The 19,696-nt window shown below is 30.3% G+C and overlaps 2 protein-coding genes across 8 annotated transcripts in view; both read right to left on the bottom strand.

The window, feature by feature from the left end:
- The window catches only part of LOC142332974 (uncharacterized), a 238,217-nt gene that overhangs the window by 170,779 nt on the left and 47,742 nt on the right, over positions 1-19,696 (bottom strand). The window lies entirely within an intron of this gene.
- LOC142332975 (uncharacterized) overlaps positions 1-19,696 on the bottom strand; it is a 144,744-nt gene that overhangs the window by 17,447 nt on the left and 107,601 nt on the right. For all 7 annotated transcript variants that reach the window (XM_075379731.1, XM_075379732.1, XM_075379726.1 and 4 more), the window contains exons 3-4: positions 5,292-5,450; positions 544-672 (exon numbers count right to left, since the gene is read on the bottom strand). In XM_075379731.1, the coding sequence (XP_075235846.1) occupies positions 544-672; positions 5,292-5,450 (288 nt within the window). The remainder of the gene's footprint in view (positions 1-543; positions 673-5,291; positions 5,451-19,696) is intronic.

Here is a 19,696-nt window from a genome sequence, read left to right on the forward strand (position 1 = left end):
CATTTAACAAAAAATCAACACAAATGACAATATTTTGCATCAGACAACACTCAATATAACAGTTGAGCACAAAAGTGCATCGATGTCCAGGGTGGCCATTTTAAACATCTTTTGTAACAATATGGTATATAAATGCAACATTTAAATTAAGTTTTATGTTTTTCTTATTTAATTTATCTATCATTTATCAAATTTCATTCCAAAATAACCTACAGATTCTGCAGCAGTTACATTATGAGTTCGGTTTTATGTTGCTCACCCTGTATTAAGGGATGTGTTAAACTAATTATAAAAGTAAATTTCTACACATTGTTTTTTTTACACCATACTAATGTATCACATTAATATTTTTCTTACATTGTACATGTTCCAAATTTCTTTTTTATTTTAGTGACTTTTTTTTACTTTCACATAAATACTTTTACCCATTTAAACATTAAAATGATATATATTAAACTTTTTAAATTCTCTTTCCAGTTATCCAGAGCAAAGGTCAATCTAGATAACTGGTATTCCACTGTATGCAAAATCTAATAGTCTTACCACTTCATTTTCCACTTTTACATTTTTTGATTTAACTGAGATGTTCTCTTCAAGTGATAAAGGATCTTTTGGAATACCACCATTAATCATATTAACCGGTTCCTCTTTCAGTTGTATTAAATCTACCTGCTGCAATGCAAAACAAAAAAATGAATGCTAAAAAAGTAAATATTTATGAATTTTTGTATAATTTGTAAAATAGAAATAATTTGTATCTCTAATCCACTTACCACACACATTAACAGTACAGCCACAGTCAAATTATTATTATTATGGCTTTAATAAGCCAGATTTTATATGGGAGAACCTAGAAAATGTTTCTTACACCAAATTTTATCATCCAAATTTAAATTTTAAAAATGACGCTACTCACCTACAGATTATTCTACAAACTGTAATCTATTACAATCCAATAATTTGTTTAACTGCTGCGGTAATTTTCCTCATTTAGTTTTTTCTAATCTCACAAACATTAGTGTTAATATTGTCTATGGTAAAATTTTTGTTAGTTATAAATATACCTTTAAAGATAATGTAACCTAAAATTTTGAATTCTTATCTTATATCTGATCAACGCATACCAGATTATGAAAATAGAAATTTTGTAAGATTCAAATTCAATGACTGAAAGATAAATTCTAAACAATAGTTATTTATTTGTTATGTTGCCACATAACCTTGAAGCTTGTGTAGAATATGGAAATGCAATTTTGTAGCATAAGAAAATCACGATGCCTGACCAGAATTTGATATTGATTATGATACAGAAATTTTTGCGAGAAATTGCAATTATATTAGAGTGGTCACTATGAAAAACGGCGCTAGTATTTAAACTGCTGCATGTAAGTTAAAAATCCCACAATAAAAATGAAGGTATCATCAGAAAATGCAATTATTTTTGCACTACCTGGATTCGACCAATTTTAGTTACAATCATTTTTCTGAAAATTAAGGGCACGAAAAACACACTTTTTGCACTTTTTTTTGAGAATGGCGACTTGAATTGCTATAAAATCCAAACCGATACAGATAAAAATGTTCTACTTTTGGAAGTAGATTAAACGATTAGAAAAAATAAATTTCCATTAATATCAGGCATTAATTTTTTAGAATTTTTATTTTTAGAGTTGAATTAATAAACATTACTGTTTTACGGTGAGGATCATAATAATAGATTTAAAAAATTGTGGCAATATAAGGAATGAAGAAGCAGTCTCAGTGAGCAGTAAAGTATCAATACTGATAACAGTATATTGATATTATGTCATTGTATATTAGTATAAATTAATTGCAATGCCAGTCTTCAGTCTGATGGATTCAATAAGTATTTAGCTGTGATATCTAATAAATTAAATGTATTTTTTATTTCCATATGTTCAGTTCACGCTGTTTTTTTTATTTATTTAACAGTGCTGCATTATGCCAAAGACAGTTTATAATAAAAAGTTAATTTGCATTTTTTTTATCAGATTTTAAGTTAGATTTTTTTTTTGTAATTTTTCTGTAACTATCTTATGTGTAATACGAATAAGAGGGAAACACCTTCGTTTTCCAGTCAAGATGACCATACAATTAAAAGTAGTTCGAGAAATGTAATCTACAATGAATATAAATTTTTTCAAAAGCTATCCTTATGAACTTAGCTATCCTTTTTATGGACTTTGAATTCCATAGCGTGATTTACTTTGATAAGTTCATGAACTCAATGCTGATACATGCGGCATTAGTTGGAGATCAGTACAAAGGATATGTAGGACAGCTAAGGAATGCGATAACAACAGTTGCGTTCAGTTTGAAATGCCAGGGAAAAATGGGAAAATAGGACACCGGATGGAAATCTGTTACTGGACAATTTTAACCATCATGTATTGTGCAGAAACATATATCAATACTAACTCTACCATTCAGAATGAAATCCTTATCGTTAAGAAGTTCAAAGAAGAAATACGGGAAAGACTGGAAGCAAACTTTATCATTTATGACCGTTTGTCGTATTGTGAAAAAATTGGATTTTTAAGTCATCACAAATTAAAAGCATCATGTGATGGTCGACGTATATTTTATCATAAATTATGATTTTTATCATAAAATTGGTTTATGAATGAAGTACAAATAACTTACAAAAAGGGAATGCAGTAATAATAGATAACACAACTTACTTCCCTTTTGTGGTACATAAAGTTACCACAACAGCTGGAGGAAAGCTGAAATCAAACAGTAGCTTTAAGAAAAAGTGGTTGCTTGCAACCACATTTTTTTTTTAAATTTCAGCATTCTAATAATATGTATAATGTTTACCGATACGGTTTTAATGCCTTTATGTAATCTGTTATTCTTTTTATATAGATGTCTTTGATAGAAATATTGCGAATAATTGTAAAAATAAAAATAAATGAAAATAACAAACACCAACAGTATAGTAATAATAATAATACTTACAAAAATTAAAATTTATAATATTAACGATGTATAAAGTAGTCTGACAAAACTGCGTGAAAGGCATTATTAAACCATGCCTGTTGTTGCTGGTCATTATAGCAACAACATGCTAAACTACTAGTTGCAGCTGTAGTTTTTGAATGATCTTTTTAAATCATTCCAACCTCAATTAAAAGCTTAATATTAAATACTTTATTTTCAAAATATCATCATCTTATTCAAATTGTTTCAATGATTACAACGTGTTTTCCCCATAAAATAATCATTGAAATTAAAGATAGGTTGTCTCGTAAAAAACACTGTACGCTTCAATAATACTAGTTTTGGGCTAAAATCTTAATTATAATTATTGAGAAACAATCGTTTAATCTACCTCTGAAAATGGAATTTTTTGCCAAGCTCTTTTGTATGAAAATCACATTTTGCATAAACAAATTAATATAGTTCTTGAAGAACATGGTTTTATGGAAGGTAATCTACGTGAACGAACTTGTGTGAATATACAGAAGATACTGGTGATGTACTAAATGATGGTAATTATGTTGATGGAATTAATACTGATTTTCGTTGTGCATTTGATGTAGGTTAATATCAAATTACTTATCAAAAAACTAGCTGCATGTGGATTTAATAATAAATTGTTGTCTTGTATACATTTCTTTTGTACAAACAAATTCCCTATGTTAAAACCGATAACTTTATCTCTAAGTCTATTTACGTTAAATGTGGAGTAAACCAAAGGCATGCATTTGAGTTCTCCAATTTTCATAGTATTTATAAGAAACAGTTTATTCATACACTATTAACTTTTTTTCTCTATTTTTTGCAGATGATATGAAATTATTTAAGCCTATTACAAATCTAGTTTATATTCAATTACTTCCGATTGAACTTTGTGCAAAAATGATTTGACTTAAATGGTATTTATATTAACTTAAAAAAAATTGATTTCATAGTCAATTTGGAACGTTTGCAAATGTTAATATACATTGAAACTTTATAATACAAAATAATACTGCAATAAAAAAGGTATCATCTATTAAAGACTTAGCTGTATATTTTGATAACAAGTTATCCTTCAGTGAATACACTGGTTTTACTGTATCTAAGTCACTAAAAATGGTCAATTTTATTAAGAGATTCTCTACAAATTATAAAAAATATTAACGCTGCAGAATTTCAGTTCACACATTTATACAGTACACAAATACGGTTCTGTTGTCTGGCGACCTTATGCTGACTTGAAATTAAAATTACTAGAAATACCACATAAAATCTTTTAGATATGCTGCCTATAAAATCTGTGATTCTATTTACTTTACTATATGAAGAAGGATTCAGAAAAGTAAGATTATGCGCAGAACAAATATCAAACCTTAAAACAATAATAAGGGAAAAAATTACAAGGTATAAAAACTAAGTAATTGTCTTCATAGATTTCAAAAAGGCATACAACTCAATCTATAGGACTTCCTTATTTAACATCCTAGAAGAATTTGGTGTGGATCCCAACATAATTAACAATACTAATTGGAACAGACAGTAAATAAAATCGAGTCTGAAATTGAAAGTAAGTGCTTAGCCCATGCTGAAAACATTACAATTTTCTTGGAGAACCTCAAAAAGGCAGCTGAACAAGTAAAATACTTAAAATAATTTGCAGGGAAAATAAGGCTAAAGATTTCTTTGAAAAAGGCAGAATTCATGACCAACCAAGATTTCCCCAAGTCCCTAAAAATGAAATTCGGAAAAATCAATAAAGTTAACAAATTTAAATATATGGGAGAAATAATTCAAATTAATGATTTAGATAAAAAAGCCAATCAAACAAACGTGAGAAAAATAAAATTAGCCTACCAACTAACAAAAGATTTTTTTAACAAAAAGGACATCTCAGTAGATACCAAAATCAGGCACTAAAATACATTAATCAAACCAGAGAACCTATTTGCTTCAGTTTTTTTCTAGGCAAAAAACATTTTTGTTACGATGCCCAGGAAAAAAACATGAAATATAGAAATAAAGTATAAAATCTAATAAGATAACAACAAAATTAAAATAAATAAACACTTAAAAACAAAAATTAAAATTAAAACTAAAATATTAAAAGCAATGACAAAATAAACTAAAATGTGAAACACAAAAATATACAACTACTGTACAAAAAAATTTAAGCACACTATTAAAAAGTATGTAAAATACTAATACTTGGAAGAAATAAAAATACCCAGTCCAAAACTTCTTTATTACTGCCCAGGATTTGATGAAAATTCATGGGCAATTTAAATTTATCATGTAAGGCCACATACCATATGCAATCCACAAGGATGTGGCACACAGTGAAGTGGCACTCGCATTGTACATGCATCGGTGTATTTTCTGCTGACATCAGGTACCTGTGAGAAGCTCTTGTATGTCCTATCCGTAATTGGCAGATAACCACTTCCTCTTCCTCTCAGCAAATTTTCCTGTGGCAACACAGTACCATTGAAATGTCAAAGTTTGTTACCTACCACGGCAATCGAGTCATTTTGCTACCTTTCACAAAGTGTGTGTTTGACATGGTAAATAAAGTCGGATGTAGTAATACAGGTAGTGAAGGATAGTTGACTACATGCATCTTTAGCAGCAGAATCTGCATCAGATGCATCTTCAGTTTAAAATCAGATAAACAAAATCCAAAAGAAAAATAGAGTAAAAGCTTGAAAAAGATTCTAGAACCGATAAGAATGCAAGAAAATGAATGCAAATTAAGAAGTAATAAAGACATTTCAAATGAAATGAAACTGACAAAATGTCATCTCAATCGAAAAAGAAGAGCCAAATCTTTTTCAGTCTCACAAAACAGATTTTCAACCCCATTTACAGAAAAAAAGAATGGAAATCAACAGATTTCAGTGGTTGTAAATGAAAATTGAAATATTTTTTCAAGGAGATACTACAGTAAAGAATAATGTTCAGAAAACCAGTAAAGATTTCACAGAAAGGTAGAAAAAAGAAACAGCATTTGCTCAGAAGAGAGAAGGGAAGAATAAAGCAAAAGAATGAAGAACTGTTAGAAAACAGGAATAAACATTTAGAAAGAAATGAATGTAAAGTAACATATTGCCTCAAACATATAAAAAAAAAAACAAAAAAACTTACATGCTCATGTGATGTGTTAGTTTCAGTCACGTGATGTGGTAAAAAAAGAATATCATTTGTGCTACATTATCCTGTTCAGTCTCTAATTTAATATTTTTATTAAGAGGCACAGCTTCATTATTAAAAGTATTATTTACAGGCCCATTCATTATTCATTATCTATAAAAAAAAAACGAAAATTAAAATAAATATTCATAATAAAAATAAAATATATATATATATATATATATATATACTGTTGAGTTTTTCATAAACAGCTGTCTTATAACTCCTTAATGATTGTTCTTTGGTTATGTTTTGTGGTGGCTTGAATGGGGTTTTATTTGATACTGATGCAAGCTTTCTTCAATGAAAAAGGTAAGAACACAAGAACAGACGAATGATATTAACAGATGCCGCCATATACATGGCTCAAATTAATCTCTCTAAGAGGCCATGTGATATGGCCCATGGCTCACTGATTCTTTGATATATACTAATGTACGTGATTTTATTTTTTTAAATATATTTCTTATGAATTCTTTCTGTTATTGATAAGTTTTCTATTTGTTTTCATTTAGTTACAGATCTAGTTTCTTTTTTTTTTATTTTATTAAACTAAATTTGTTTAATTTTAACCGATGTATTTACATTCATATCCTCAGAAGTAAATTCTCTACAAACTAGAAATGTTTAATCGTCTACTGGTAAAGTAACAAAAAAATTTTATTCTAAACCTAAGAACATTTATTTTATTCCAAACCTAATTCTAGTGTTTTCCAGCATAACACTTTTGTGTTTTGATTTATTTTTTAATGAGTTCTAGTGAAAATGCTGATTTTGACACTGACTGATGAAAACCCTGAATACAGATCAAAATTTGACAAACCAATCGTAAATGACAAGACAAAAAATTAGAGGTTTATAGAGAGTGATTCAGAAGAAAGTTATGATAGAATTATGAATATCTGATTCTGTCAGTAATTCGGCTGACATGCAGCAGCAATATTCATATTTCTTGTATTCCTGGTCAAGTTGAGAATATCTTGGAGTGTGCACCATGGGAGCCTCCAATGCTCTAATGTTTTCAACAATGCACTATATCTGATATCTGATTCTGTCAGTAATTCGGCTGACATAAGTAGCAGCAGCAATATTCATATTTCTTGTATTCCTGGTCAAGTTGAGAATATCTTGGAGTGTGCACCGTGGGAGCCTCCAATGCTCTAATGTTTTCAACAATGCACTATACAATGATAACGAAGGAGATAATGAATCTAATCTAACTTAATCTAATAACTTAGATATACATGATATTTTATCCCAATGTTTTTCCACAATTAGTTAATAATGAAAAATAACAGCAAAGGTACAGATGCCAACCCCCAAGAAACGTATTGTGCACTTTTCTTCAATAATGCATTTTCAATTTCTTAAGGTAATGAGACACATCATTATGCAAAACAAAAGATTGAATTTCGAAGGAGAAAAAGAGCAATCGATAATTATAAAAAAGCTCTAGATTGAAAAAATGAAATACACCAGATATAAATGTAATGCAAAGATTCTGTGGATGGGTGTTAGTAAAACGCCGACTATATAGCAAGTCTGTTGTATTATAACCAAGTTAGTAAGCTAATTTACTGTAACATATTTGAGATTCTTCTGAGAATGTTCCATGCTTCAAATAATGGAAATGTTCCATATGATGAAAGACTATATAAAATTCAACAACTCATCGACTAGCTTCTCCCAAAGTTTCAAGAATAAATGAATCCTCAGGATGAGATCTGAATCTATGAAAAATAATTCTTTTCAGGGGAACAGCTTGTCTTTCATCAAAACTACCCAAAAAAAAAGACATCAGCACGGGATGAAACTTTTCAAATTATGCCTTGTCTGTGGCTATATATGGAATCTCAAGATATATGCTAGAAAAGACGTAATTTAAAGCAAAGGGGGTTCCAGAAAAATTGTGTTGGAGCTTGCTGGACCATTACTTGATGTTGGATGAACACTATTTTGAAAATTGGTATACAAGGGTATCGTTGACTTCTTAGTTACTTGATTGTTACACAAATCTTGCTGGTATATTAATGGCTAATCAAAAAGGAAATACAAAACAATTAACAGAAACCAAACTGAAAAAAATTGAAGTAGTTATAGCACAAGGTTCAGGTACAAAAAAAAATATATATTGAAATGGAAAAATAACAGGCATTTGTTAATGATTTCAACAAAACAGAAAGAAAGGCCACTATGAAACCCAAGGTAGTTACAGATTACAACAGTGCAGAAGTACTTACATATACAGTAGGTCTGAAAAATTCCCGAATAAAATTTCTATATTCGATACAAGTAGCGCCATCTCTCGAACAATCAGGGAAATGTGTAGCACAATCCCTGACAAGCCTGTGTACAAAATTTCTTCATTTCATCACTCTAGTCTCGAGTTATATTCAGCTACGTACGTTGTGTTCCTGTGATCTTGTGGGAGCTTGCAATATGGAATAGAGAAGCACGATAAAATTTTGTGTTCGATTTCAAAAATCTTTCGTTGAAACTTATTCTATGATACAGCAAGCATTCAGATATGAACCCCATCTTGTACTTCAACATAAATGTGATAGAAGCGTTTAAAAACGGTAGAGAGTCGTTAGATGACGATGAACGAAGTGGAAGGCCAACAACAGCTGTTCATGATTAAAATATTGCGAAAGTGCACACGCTCCTGCTCAAACAACCTCATCTTACCCTTCAGCCCATAGCTGAAGTGTTAAACATCGGTAAAGACACGGCATGTAAAATTTTAAAAGAAAAAATGAACTGCTGATAGGTGTGCTCTCATTTCGTTCCACATTTGTTGATCGCAAAACAAAAAACGGGTGCGTCTTTCTTACGCTCAAGACTTCATTGAAATTGCCTATAGCGATCCAAATTTTTTGCAAATAATTATAACTGGGGATGTAAGCTACTGCTTCATGTATGATTCACAAAGCGTGAATCCGCTGTTTGGTTGAGTCAAGTCAATCAAGTGATATAAAAAAATCATTTTTGAAATACTGTTTTCGTCAAAAAACATAAATTATCAGTGCTTGGTTTTCATACAACCCTGTTATCAAAGAACAGAAACTTCCAACGAAAACCCAAATATTTAGGGAAGAATTGACTTTACATGTTTTACAGATGTACGACAATGATGTGCAAACTGAAGTCAGTCAAGGTGTATCTACAAAAGAAACTGCAAGAGTAGATAGGCTGATCAAGACTGAAGGTAAGAAGTTAACAGCAAGACAGAGATGCAGTGGCTGCTACAAAATGAAGGGGTAAACAGATGATAGAGAAACCTCAGCAAAAATTATCAAAAGGGTGATGACAAAATGTTATGTGTATGATGCCTTCTTTTATTTTCGATTGCTTCGGCTGTTGACTGATTTTGTCATCTCATAAAATCTTTGATAGAAACTTTGTTGATCATGATTTTGTATAAAAAAGTTCTGTATTGAATTCTTTATAACAAAATTGATAATTAAATGATAGAAATTATGAACAGAATTGTTTTCTGTAAATATTTTTTTAACATAGTATGATGTAAGTAATAATAACAGTAGTTAAAAGATGTAAATAGGTAGTTTCCTTAAGAGTTATAAATATAACCTTGTTCTATACAAGAATACTTTGTAAATAATACTAAAATTAATCATATGATCCCTCTAAGGCTCACACATGGACCTCTAATTAAAAACTAAAGAACATCAGGAGGCTGTGTGAGCCACATGTGGCTCAAATGAGTTTTTGTATTATGTACATCTTTGTTACAGTTTTAATAAATATTACATGTAAATATCACTCAAATGATTTGTTAAAGAAGATAAGTCTCATGCATTGTCTAACGCTTAACGAAGCACAACAAATAACTACTGGCAATCAATGAAAATTACACTGAATTTTAATAATTAAAAATAATACAGAAAAATTACGTGGAAGTAACTTAGATGCGGTATAATGAATGTTATGAGAGATTTAATCGTATAAATTAAGATAAAAACCTTATAACAGAATACATTAAAATATTTGCAAACCGGTCAATTTCAACTGATGACAATTATGTATGCTACAAAAATGATTCTGATTTTAGAATAAATAATTTTTTTAACATTCCCACACTAATAAAGGTTACTAAAAATGGGGGAAAATACTAACTAAGAATTAATCAGTTTAAACAGAATTTAAAAAATAAATAATGCAAGCTTGTTTAGATATATAAATGTCAAAATATGCACAAGTTTATGGAACTTTTATTTATTATATTACTGTAATGTTTGTGAAACAGATTTATAATATTGCTGTGTACATCTTTGTTTACTCATATCTAAGTTCAACATTATGTTATACCTTGCTTACCACCATGTAACATATTTCAAATTATGTGCATATAAAATTTCAAATTCAATAAATAAATTATTAAACTTAAATTAAATCCAAGTGATCCTTAGGTCTCTTAGCACCCCTCAGGAAATGGCAGTACTCGCTTTAGCGATAACCAATTTATTCAATTTATCATCAAATCTAACAACAAATTTTATGTTACAAATTAAAAGTTAATAAACAAGAGGCAGAACTAATTTTAAGGGGGTATTAATATTTATATACGATGTTCATATGTTTTATACATCGCTTTCAAATATTTATAATTCTAATTTTTTTGACATGCTATATAATTTCAGTGGCTGTTTAACAGAATTGATAGTTTGTGAGACTATTAAGTAGACATGTATTTAGTCAGTTATAAAGATGTTTTTATTCTGTCTTTGTGTTTTGGGGTATTCCAATTTAATTCAACAAATTTTTAAAACTTTTGATTTTAATGATATTTGAAATATAACTACCCACCTTGCAGTGGCAAAAAAATACTATTATATTTTTTTTTAAATTTTTCTTGAATAATAGAATATTTTCTAACTCGCCAACAGGTAAAAACAGTCCTTTACATCACTTTTTCCATAAGCTGTAGCATTCCTATTTTACATCATACAGAGGGTCAAAAAGGGCTTTTTGGAAAGAATAAAGATGGAACTTCATCTTAGTGTACTCAAAATTCATTTTGTTACATAACCAAATCTTGTAACGTTTACTGAAGTTACGTTTACAATTGTTTTTTTTTTTTCAAATTTTGGGCCCAAAATAAATAATGAAGGACTTGGGGTAACAGGCCTATTTTCTAACTTTTAACTCTTAGATACTAGTAGTACTTATAAAAAAATTGATTGTTCTGAGGGTACTTCATTAAAAGAAATGGCTCCAAATCATAAGATTTTGAAAATGTCTCATTTTTGGGGCCCAAAAACTACCTGCGGAACAGGTTGCAAAAATCTGAAATGTTTACAGTATTAAGTATTTTTTATATACTTTAAAACCGTTTGTTACTCAAAGGTGTTGACGAGTAATGAAGCCATCAAAACCACTGAAAACACCATCCTTCTAACTGTAAAATTATAACAATAATAATAATTACAATAATAATATCAACAAAAAAAAAAAACTAAAATAAGATGAGAAAAAAATTATAAAATTTTTTGGATACATTGAACAATGTATCCAAAAAATTCACAGCAAGTATTTTGTCAGATTATAATGTAGGTCTATTATAAAAAATATTTTGATATATCTATAATGAGATAGCTTATATTAAAGATAGTTTGTTACTATGACTCATACACGCAGTCATGTTTAAACACGAAAATAAATAGACATGGATGGACATAAATGTTTGCAAAATCCTGAATGTAAACATTGTAGAAGTCTCTGTTACTGTTTTGATTTCAATGCGACATGTTGTATTGTTGCTAGTGTTAATACTGTGGTTAAGTATTATATACTTGTTTAAAAAGTAATTTTATTAACAGTAAACTTCTCTTTTATTTCTAATTTTATTAATTAGAGAAATTTTTAATTTTAGTTGTAGAGAAACTGGAATAAGACAAAGTGAGGTGCAATTGGTAGTTTTATAAATTATACTAACTGTATTGTTATTGTAAGAACCCTAGCATTTTATAAAAACAGATTATGGAGTGTTCAATTAGCATTTACACTGAAACAGTATGTCACAAATTGACTTACACTAGATCTTCAGTATTGCACGATATTTTGGAGTTTACTAAACAGCAAATAACATTGATATCTTTAAGAAGTGGATGTACTGAAACAAAAAGTATCTGTACTTTTCATAAAACTGAATATTTAGATAAATATTTTCATACTAATGGGAAAAGTCACTCGGACCCATTTAGCTATCACACTAAGCAGGTGATCTCTCTTAGAAATATCTTTGACACTTTCAACATGCAATTCAAATTTAAAATTAATTCCAGGCAGAGCACTGTGTACAAAATGCTTAAACAAAATGCAAAAACCACAAAATGATACAGAAAGCGAACCGGAATGTGAAGATATATTTGAGCCTCAATATGTTATAGTCATGTCTGTGAAAAAAGCTTGTTCAGCACTTGGCATTTCCTCCGATAAGGTTCAAAAATTATCGAAAAGCACAAAGGTACCAATTTCAAAAAATAATGTTACGAAAATAGCCGAGTCGGTTACCAGTAAATTAAACAAATCCTTTCATTTAAATATTTCTACAGAAGAAACCAGTTTAGTACCGCAAAATTATGCTGATTTAGGTAGGGAATGTGAAGAATTAATCATTAAAATAAAAGATAAAATGAAAACAGTTAAATCAACCCACGAAAAAATTAATATTTTATTACCAAGAAGCTGGAACAATCAAAAAATTGAAAATGAGTTTAGTGTTGGTCAGCATTTAGCCCTTCAATCCAAACAATTAGTTAAAACAAGTGGAATTTTGCCGCAGATCTGCAAAAAGAAACCAAGTCACGTAATTGATGAAAATGTTATTAAATGTGACCAACATTTTTACCACAATGATCAGCACAGCTGAATGATGCCAGGCAAGAAGGACTGTGTCTCAGTAAGACAAGCTGACAGGAAGTCAATTAATATTCAAAAAAGCTCATCTTATGTAACGAAAAAGAATTGTATACAGCCTTCAAAGAAAAACATAATTTAAAAATTGGTTTTTCAAAATTTGCTGATTTAAGACCTTAATTTTGCATTCTGCCTTTTCTGGTAGATTATTTTCTCTAAGATGTTGCTGGAATTCAGGCGCAAAACATCGTAAAACCACTGGCTAAAAATTTCTTGTGTCATTCAAGCACTTCATTGTGAAAAATATTTCACTGGTAATAAGTCACGATTTATATGCTTAAAAACTCTCGGGTTTTTGACTTGCCAATAACAGCTAGAGGAAGTCTATGACAACCACTTGCGATAGAACATACATGATTGGAGATGCGTTCTTTCCTTACTTTGTATCCAGCCTCAGAGCTCCCGGAAGAAGATGCTACGGAAAAACTCTCGGGTTTTTGACTTGCCAATAACAGCTAGAGGAAGTCTATGACCACTTGCGATAGAACATACATGATTGGAGATGCGTTCTTTCCTTACTTTGTATCCAGCCTCAGAGCTCCCGGAAGAAGATGGTAAGGTTTTCTAAGGAACCGCCTTCCAGGACAATCCCATTTTGTTACAGTTATACACCTGCGCATGACTTAAATTATGACTTTTATTTTTTGAACTAAACTTTCACAATAGTCTACTACAACCTGACTATCAGCACTTAATTTTTCACCCTCAATTGCAAGCTGGCGAATTCCTTGCCTTAGTTTAAAACTATTTAGCCAAACCCTGGCTGGCTTTAAAATCTGGATCGTCATTTAATAGTTCATTCATTTGAAGAACTGCCTCAATAATTAATGAGCCACTTAAAGGTAGACCTTGACTATGATGCTGTGCAAACCAAATGTACACTGGCTTGTCACGTTCAGCATTTTCTGTTGTTTTCATTCTCTTTCTGGTTGTTACATCACCATCAGTAACTTCCAGTTTACTCATCAATTGCTCTATTTTATCTGCATTTTTTTAAATATTATTTACTGATGTATGAGGGATTGCAAACTCCTGTGATAGTACTTTCACCCTCATACAGGTGTTCAAAAATCTCAAACTTTTATAACTTCCACATTTGCTAGACAACTGACTCACATAATGCAATGAATTTTAGAAACGAAAAGGAAATGATGTAATTACAGTTCTTTTGATAATAAAATACTACACTGTGTAAGAAATATGAAAAAACTGATTAAATAATAGTGCCCAAATGAAAATGTTTATATGGATGAAAGATATGTAAAGTAATTTTATCGGTTCTTTTCTCACATGATTACTATAATTTATACATAATGTACAATAGGCTCATATAAAAACATCAGTCGCAATTAAGTGAATTTTTATACTGCAGGCCTAATGGGGTACTTTTTATTAGTAATTAAAAATTTAATTTACTTTTGTGTATCAGTATTGTACCTCTAAAATAAAAATCACAAATTTTTCCAGAAGGATGACGAATTATTGAACGAGATGAATTAACGGGTAACGAACAATCGAGGTCCTATTGTAATTATAACCTAATTGAAAACTTCAAGAGTCTATTGGAAAACTGTCAACTATCCACTGTTCTTATTTATTAGTATCGTAGAATATGAATAAGAAAATAAGTATTATTATTTTCAATAAATAGAAAGATAATCACGGAACTTATGCAATGTTATCCAACCCAATGTTTTTTTATCGTATACGTCATTACTGTTAAATGTTTTGAGTACGTAAATTATAAATTCAGTAATTATTGCAATTATTTATTATTTAAATCAAAACATTTATGTTAATTGGTCGAGGTTAGCGAGCTTAGGTTAATTTATATATCTATAACTATAAACAGCAAACCTTTGGATTATTGTCAATATCGCCCGATATAACCATTATATTATAACTATAATTTAACGAATTAACCTACGCTTGCTAACTTAGACTAATTAACACAGTAATGTTTTAAGAAATGATTACATTGTAGAGCAACTAACCGTACAGCATTAGTAATGACAAATTCATCATTAAAAAAAATCTACTTAAATTCTATTAATTTATGTTAGAATGGTATAAAATTACTTACTTGGTCAGAAAAACAAAAGTGAACACCACCAAATAAATAATACTTATATTATAATATAACCCCTCCCACACAAAGGTGTTAGACAAACATTCACAGTATTAATGATTGTTCAATACTGCCAACAAATGCAATTGTATACTTCAATACATACGATTATCTCGTTACAATACTGAATAATAATAATGTTTTTGTTTAACATAAAAGTAATGCAACACAAAAATGCAGTAATTATATGTAAAAATTCAAAAAACATTTTCGTTAATAAATTAAACAGCCAGTAATCATTTTCAATTACTTATACATTTTTGACCATGACAATCGGAGATGGTATTCATTTTAAAATGCATACTTTTGAAACGACACACCGCCAAATTTATTATTTTTTTCCTATAAAAATGTACTTAAAATATTTTACAAGAAATTAGTTGTCCTTTTTTTTTGACATCGTCTAAATTAAAAAATGACTCAGGAAGACCGGACGAGTCGAAAGTGGTCAGCAAAAAACTAGAGTTGGGAGAAACGAATCATTATAATGATTCAAATCACGTAAATCAGTTAGTTATAGAGATAACTAACTTATCAAAATCAGTTAGTTGTCGAGAATCACTGATTCGAATCGCATAAATTTTTCGGTGAATCCGAAGTCAATAATTATTAAAAACAAACATCAGACATAAACGAGTATTTTTATGAATCACTGCAACGAAATGCCAAAAGACCTTGACAGCCACTTTTGTTTAAAATACCAGTACACATAAATATAAATGATACGTATAAACATTTTATATAGGTTTATATATTAATTTTGTTTCACGTTGTTGAAGTAGTTATGTGAAGCGAGAAGGTATCGGATCCGTAATCATGGACTCATCGGTCTAAGTCCAACTTTACATACATATATATTATTTTTTGCTTTTTTTAATTTAAATATAGTGATTTATTAATAATTATTAACCTTTGTAAACATTTTTGAAATAAACTCAAAAGTACATAAAATTTTATTTTACTAATACTTCTGATTTTCTTCTATAATTTTTTATTATTATTGAATTGTTATTTGTTGTAAAACGTTTTTATAATCAGAGGTTAATAATTTGTTTTATAACATCATATCAGCCGATTAGTAGGCTACCTGTACTTTAAAAAGTTTTCAATAAATATCTACATAGAAGATTAAAACCTTTTTTCAACAAAACAAACCAACATCTGACTACAAGTTTGGCTTTCAAACATTTCATAGTACCATCAAACAGATTCATAGTGTTCTTTCTAATATTCAGATAGCTTCAGACAAAGAACGTCTGCTCTACCAGTTTTTATTATATCTGTCAAGTCTTCAGATTAGGTGTAGCACACTGGCCTTTTTAAAATTAATCAGTTTTTAACATTTTTAACATTTTCAGTTCTTTTTTAAGTAATAGATATTTCAAGGTTAAAATCCAGACTGAATTGTCTCCACTATTTTCCACAAATATATGGATCGCTCAAGGAAGTGTAATATTCTATTCATACGCTTCCAAATATGCCGGTTTCTCCCAACACTGTAATAGCCGCCTTTACTTATGTACTTTTTTTGTACCGCATGAAAATAGTTAAATCATCACCAGACACCATGTCACAGCACCTTCAAGAATAGTTAAACAACATTGAAGCACGGGGGAAGTTGTGGCAAATAAAGTCTGACAAAAATTAAAGTACACATTTTAGTTTCACTCTCTGAACAAATGTCCACTTGTTATAATCGATGACATTCAGCTACCGCAATCAAATTCTACAAAATACTTTGGTATTCATCTTGACAAAAGGCCTGCATTTGGAAAAACGAGAAAACTGAATATTAAATTTTGTCAGTTGTACCGGATTGTAAATCGAAAGTCAAAATTATCTCCGAACAAGTTAATTATTTACAAAGCCATCCTGAATCCAATCTGGATTTACGGCAGCCAGTTACTGGGAATATTAATAAAATGAAATGTAATTATATTTCATTTTCAATCCACAGTTTTTCACAGTTCACAGATTTACCTTGGTGCATTACAAATAAGAATGTACACGAATCTTCACATACCTACAGTTATAGAAGGAATCTCAATTTAATAATCAAAACTTAACGGTCATCCAAATGTACTGTCGATTAACCTTTCAAACCGCATTTGACACTTACATCCTACTGACCTTTTTTAAAATTCAAGATTTTTAATAAGTAAATCCTTCTAAGGGAAGTAAGAAGTAATTATTTTTTTAATTTTACCGTTGAGTTTTTCTCCTTGAAGACATTTGCAAACATTCATTCACCTCATTTGTACATTTGTCCTGAATGAACAAATTATAGATATCTACTTGCATTAAAAAAAGTTTATATCAGCTGTTATTTATTTCAAACGCATTCTAAAATACGTTAAACCAATTTAAAAAATAAACCACCTAATAATGTCATCTGATGCCAGTGTGAAACAGCTGCAATGTAGACTATTTCCTTACTCATTTCCTGCCAGGTCATGACTGCTTCAGGTCGAACCTGTAGTGCAGCGAGTATGATTTGTGCTTTTATTGAGGCACCCTCGATAATGTTGAGCACGTGATCTTCGTGCGCATCAAGAGGACTAAAACCAAAGGTGAAGTATGTAATGGACCTGTTAGACACGAATAACATAATCGAATGCGATTTCTGAGTTAGTGAGGATCACCACTGCGTGGAAGGGGGCTGGGGAGTAGAATGGTGGGCATCCACCTACGTCAGTTAAATTTGGTTAGACCACATTCCGGAAAAAAGAGAGCTGAGGGGAGTGAGCAGAATCCAAATTGGGATTGAGGGCCCATGCCGCTGACTGAATAAATTTGGTCGATTCGTGTACTGCATTATCCGCATGGGCGGGTGATTTTAAAGACACGTCCAACCTTGTATTTTCCTATAAAAACTCTTGAAAACGTCGTTTACTGGTCATTTTATTAAATAGAGTGGGAGATCGAACAGTTAACATAAAATATATATATTGTATTGCCATGAAACTTGACACAATGTCTGTCAGTAAACCTTGTTTCAGATATAAGCATTACGTCTATCTTAATATTTAAAACAGCTTTTGATTCTAGTTTTTTATCAGACAACCCGTTATCATTCCAGATTGCTAGTCTGAGACAGTAGATCGTTTTTTCTCAAGACGATTCATGAATAGTCCTGTTCATATTTTCAAGCGTTCACTCAAATCTTTGCAACATACGGTCCAGGACATTCATCAGCCCGCGAAAATTTTGGTTATCAATAGTTTGTTGATCATAGCGACAAGTCATTTTAACTTTTTCAGCGTATGTAGTACCAGAAATATTCAGCCTATTATTATATTCATTATTATGTTACACTAATGTTACTACTATTATAATTATGAAAGCTATTGTTACTAGAGTTCGTTACACGATCGTCTCTCTTTTAGCATTCAAATTGTTATTATTGACATTAGTATAATTAATAATTAATTAGTTTAATTAATTGTTATTAGTTACAATTCTGGAAGATAGGGCGGGTTTGATAGAATAGACCTTAGTTTTATACTATTGATAGATTTTACACCCTTTGTAACTCGCCGCAGCTGATGCAGGAAGCTGGAACCTGGTGCCTTAGAACAGACTGTTGTTGCACGATCTGTACCGCATTTTACAGAACGGTGCGGGCGATTGCATAGATTTTTGGTATGGCCAAAGCGTTGGAAAGGTTTGCATTGGACCGCTTCTTTTTTAAAATACGGAACTTCAAAGCTAACAGTTGTGTAGTTGAGAGATTTCACGTCAAAAATTTCTTTATTATTAGATTTGGGCTCCAAAACATTTGGACGTCAAACGTAAAAAATGTGTTTTTTGATCCTATTTTTGGCGTTTTACACGGGATATCTTAGAAACTAAGGGAGATACAGTTCTGGGACCTATTTTTTTTGATTTCCCAGCTCAAAAACCATAAGAAACAATTGAATTTGCCCCTTAGTTGACCTACCCAGAATTTCAGAAAGCCATAATTTACTCGGGGAGGAACTGAAACTCGGGCGAAATATTTCATCCTGTATAACTCGCTAACGGGTCGTTTCGGACCTATGTTTATATGAACTTTTTTCTTATTTTTGCCTCTAGAATGAGTTGTCAAAGTATGCCCTATCCTCCTGAACCACCTGTATTTCCTTGATTTTGGGCATAAAAATAATTTTAAATTGAAAAATAAATATTTTTCCTCGCTAATCAAGTTTGAACATATTAGGAATTCACTCTATATATCCATTAATAGTTATTTGTTTTTTAAATATAATTTAATCAAACAACTTACGCTCGCTTCGCTCCCTAACGTTGCCTAGTTAATACAGTAATGTTTTGAGTAATTAAATAATAAATTCAGTAATTCTGACAATTATTTATTATTTAAATAATTAAAACATTATTGTTAAATTTGTCGATGTCAGCGAGCGTAGGTAAAAAAATTTTTTTCCCCTTAATTCTCGCCTAAAAATTGTTATTTGTAAC

Source organism: Lycorma delicatula, chromosome 12 (assembly GCF_047948215.1).
Source record: "Lycorma delicatula isolate Av1 chromosome 12, ASM4794821v1, whole genome shotgun sequence".
NCBI classification, from domain to species: domain Eukaryota; kingdom Metazoa; phylum Arthropoda; class Insecta; order Hemiptera; family Fulgoridae; genus Lycorma; species Lycorma delicatula.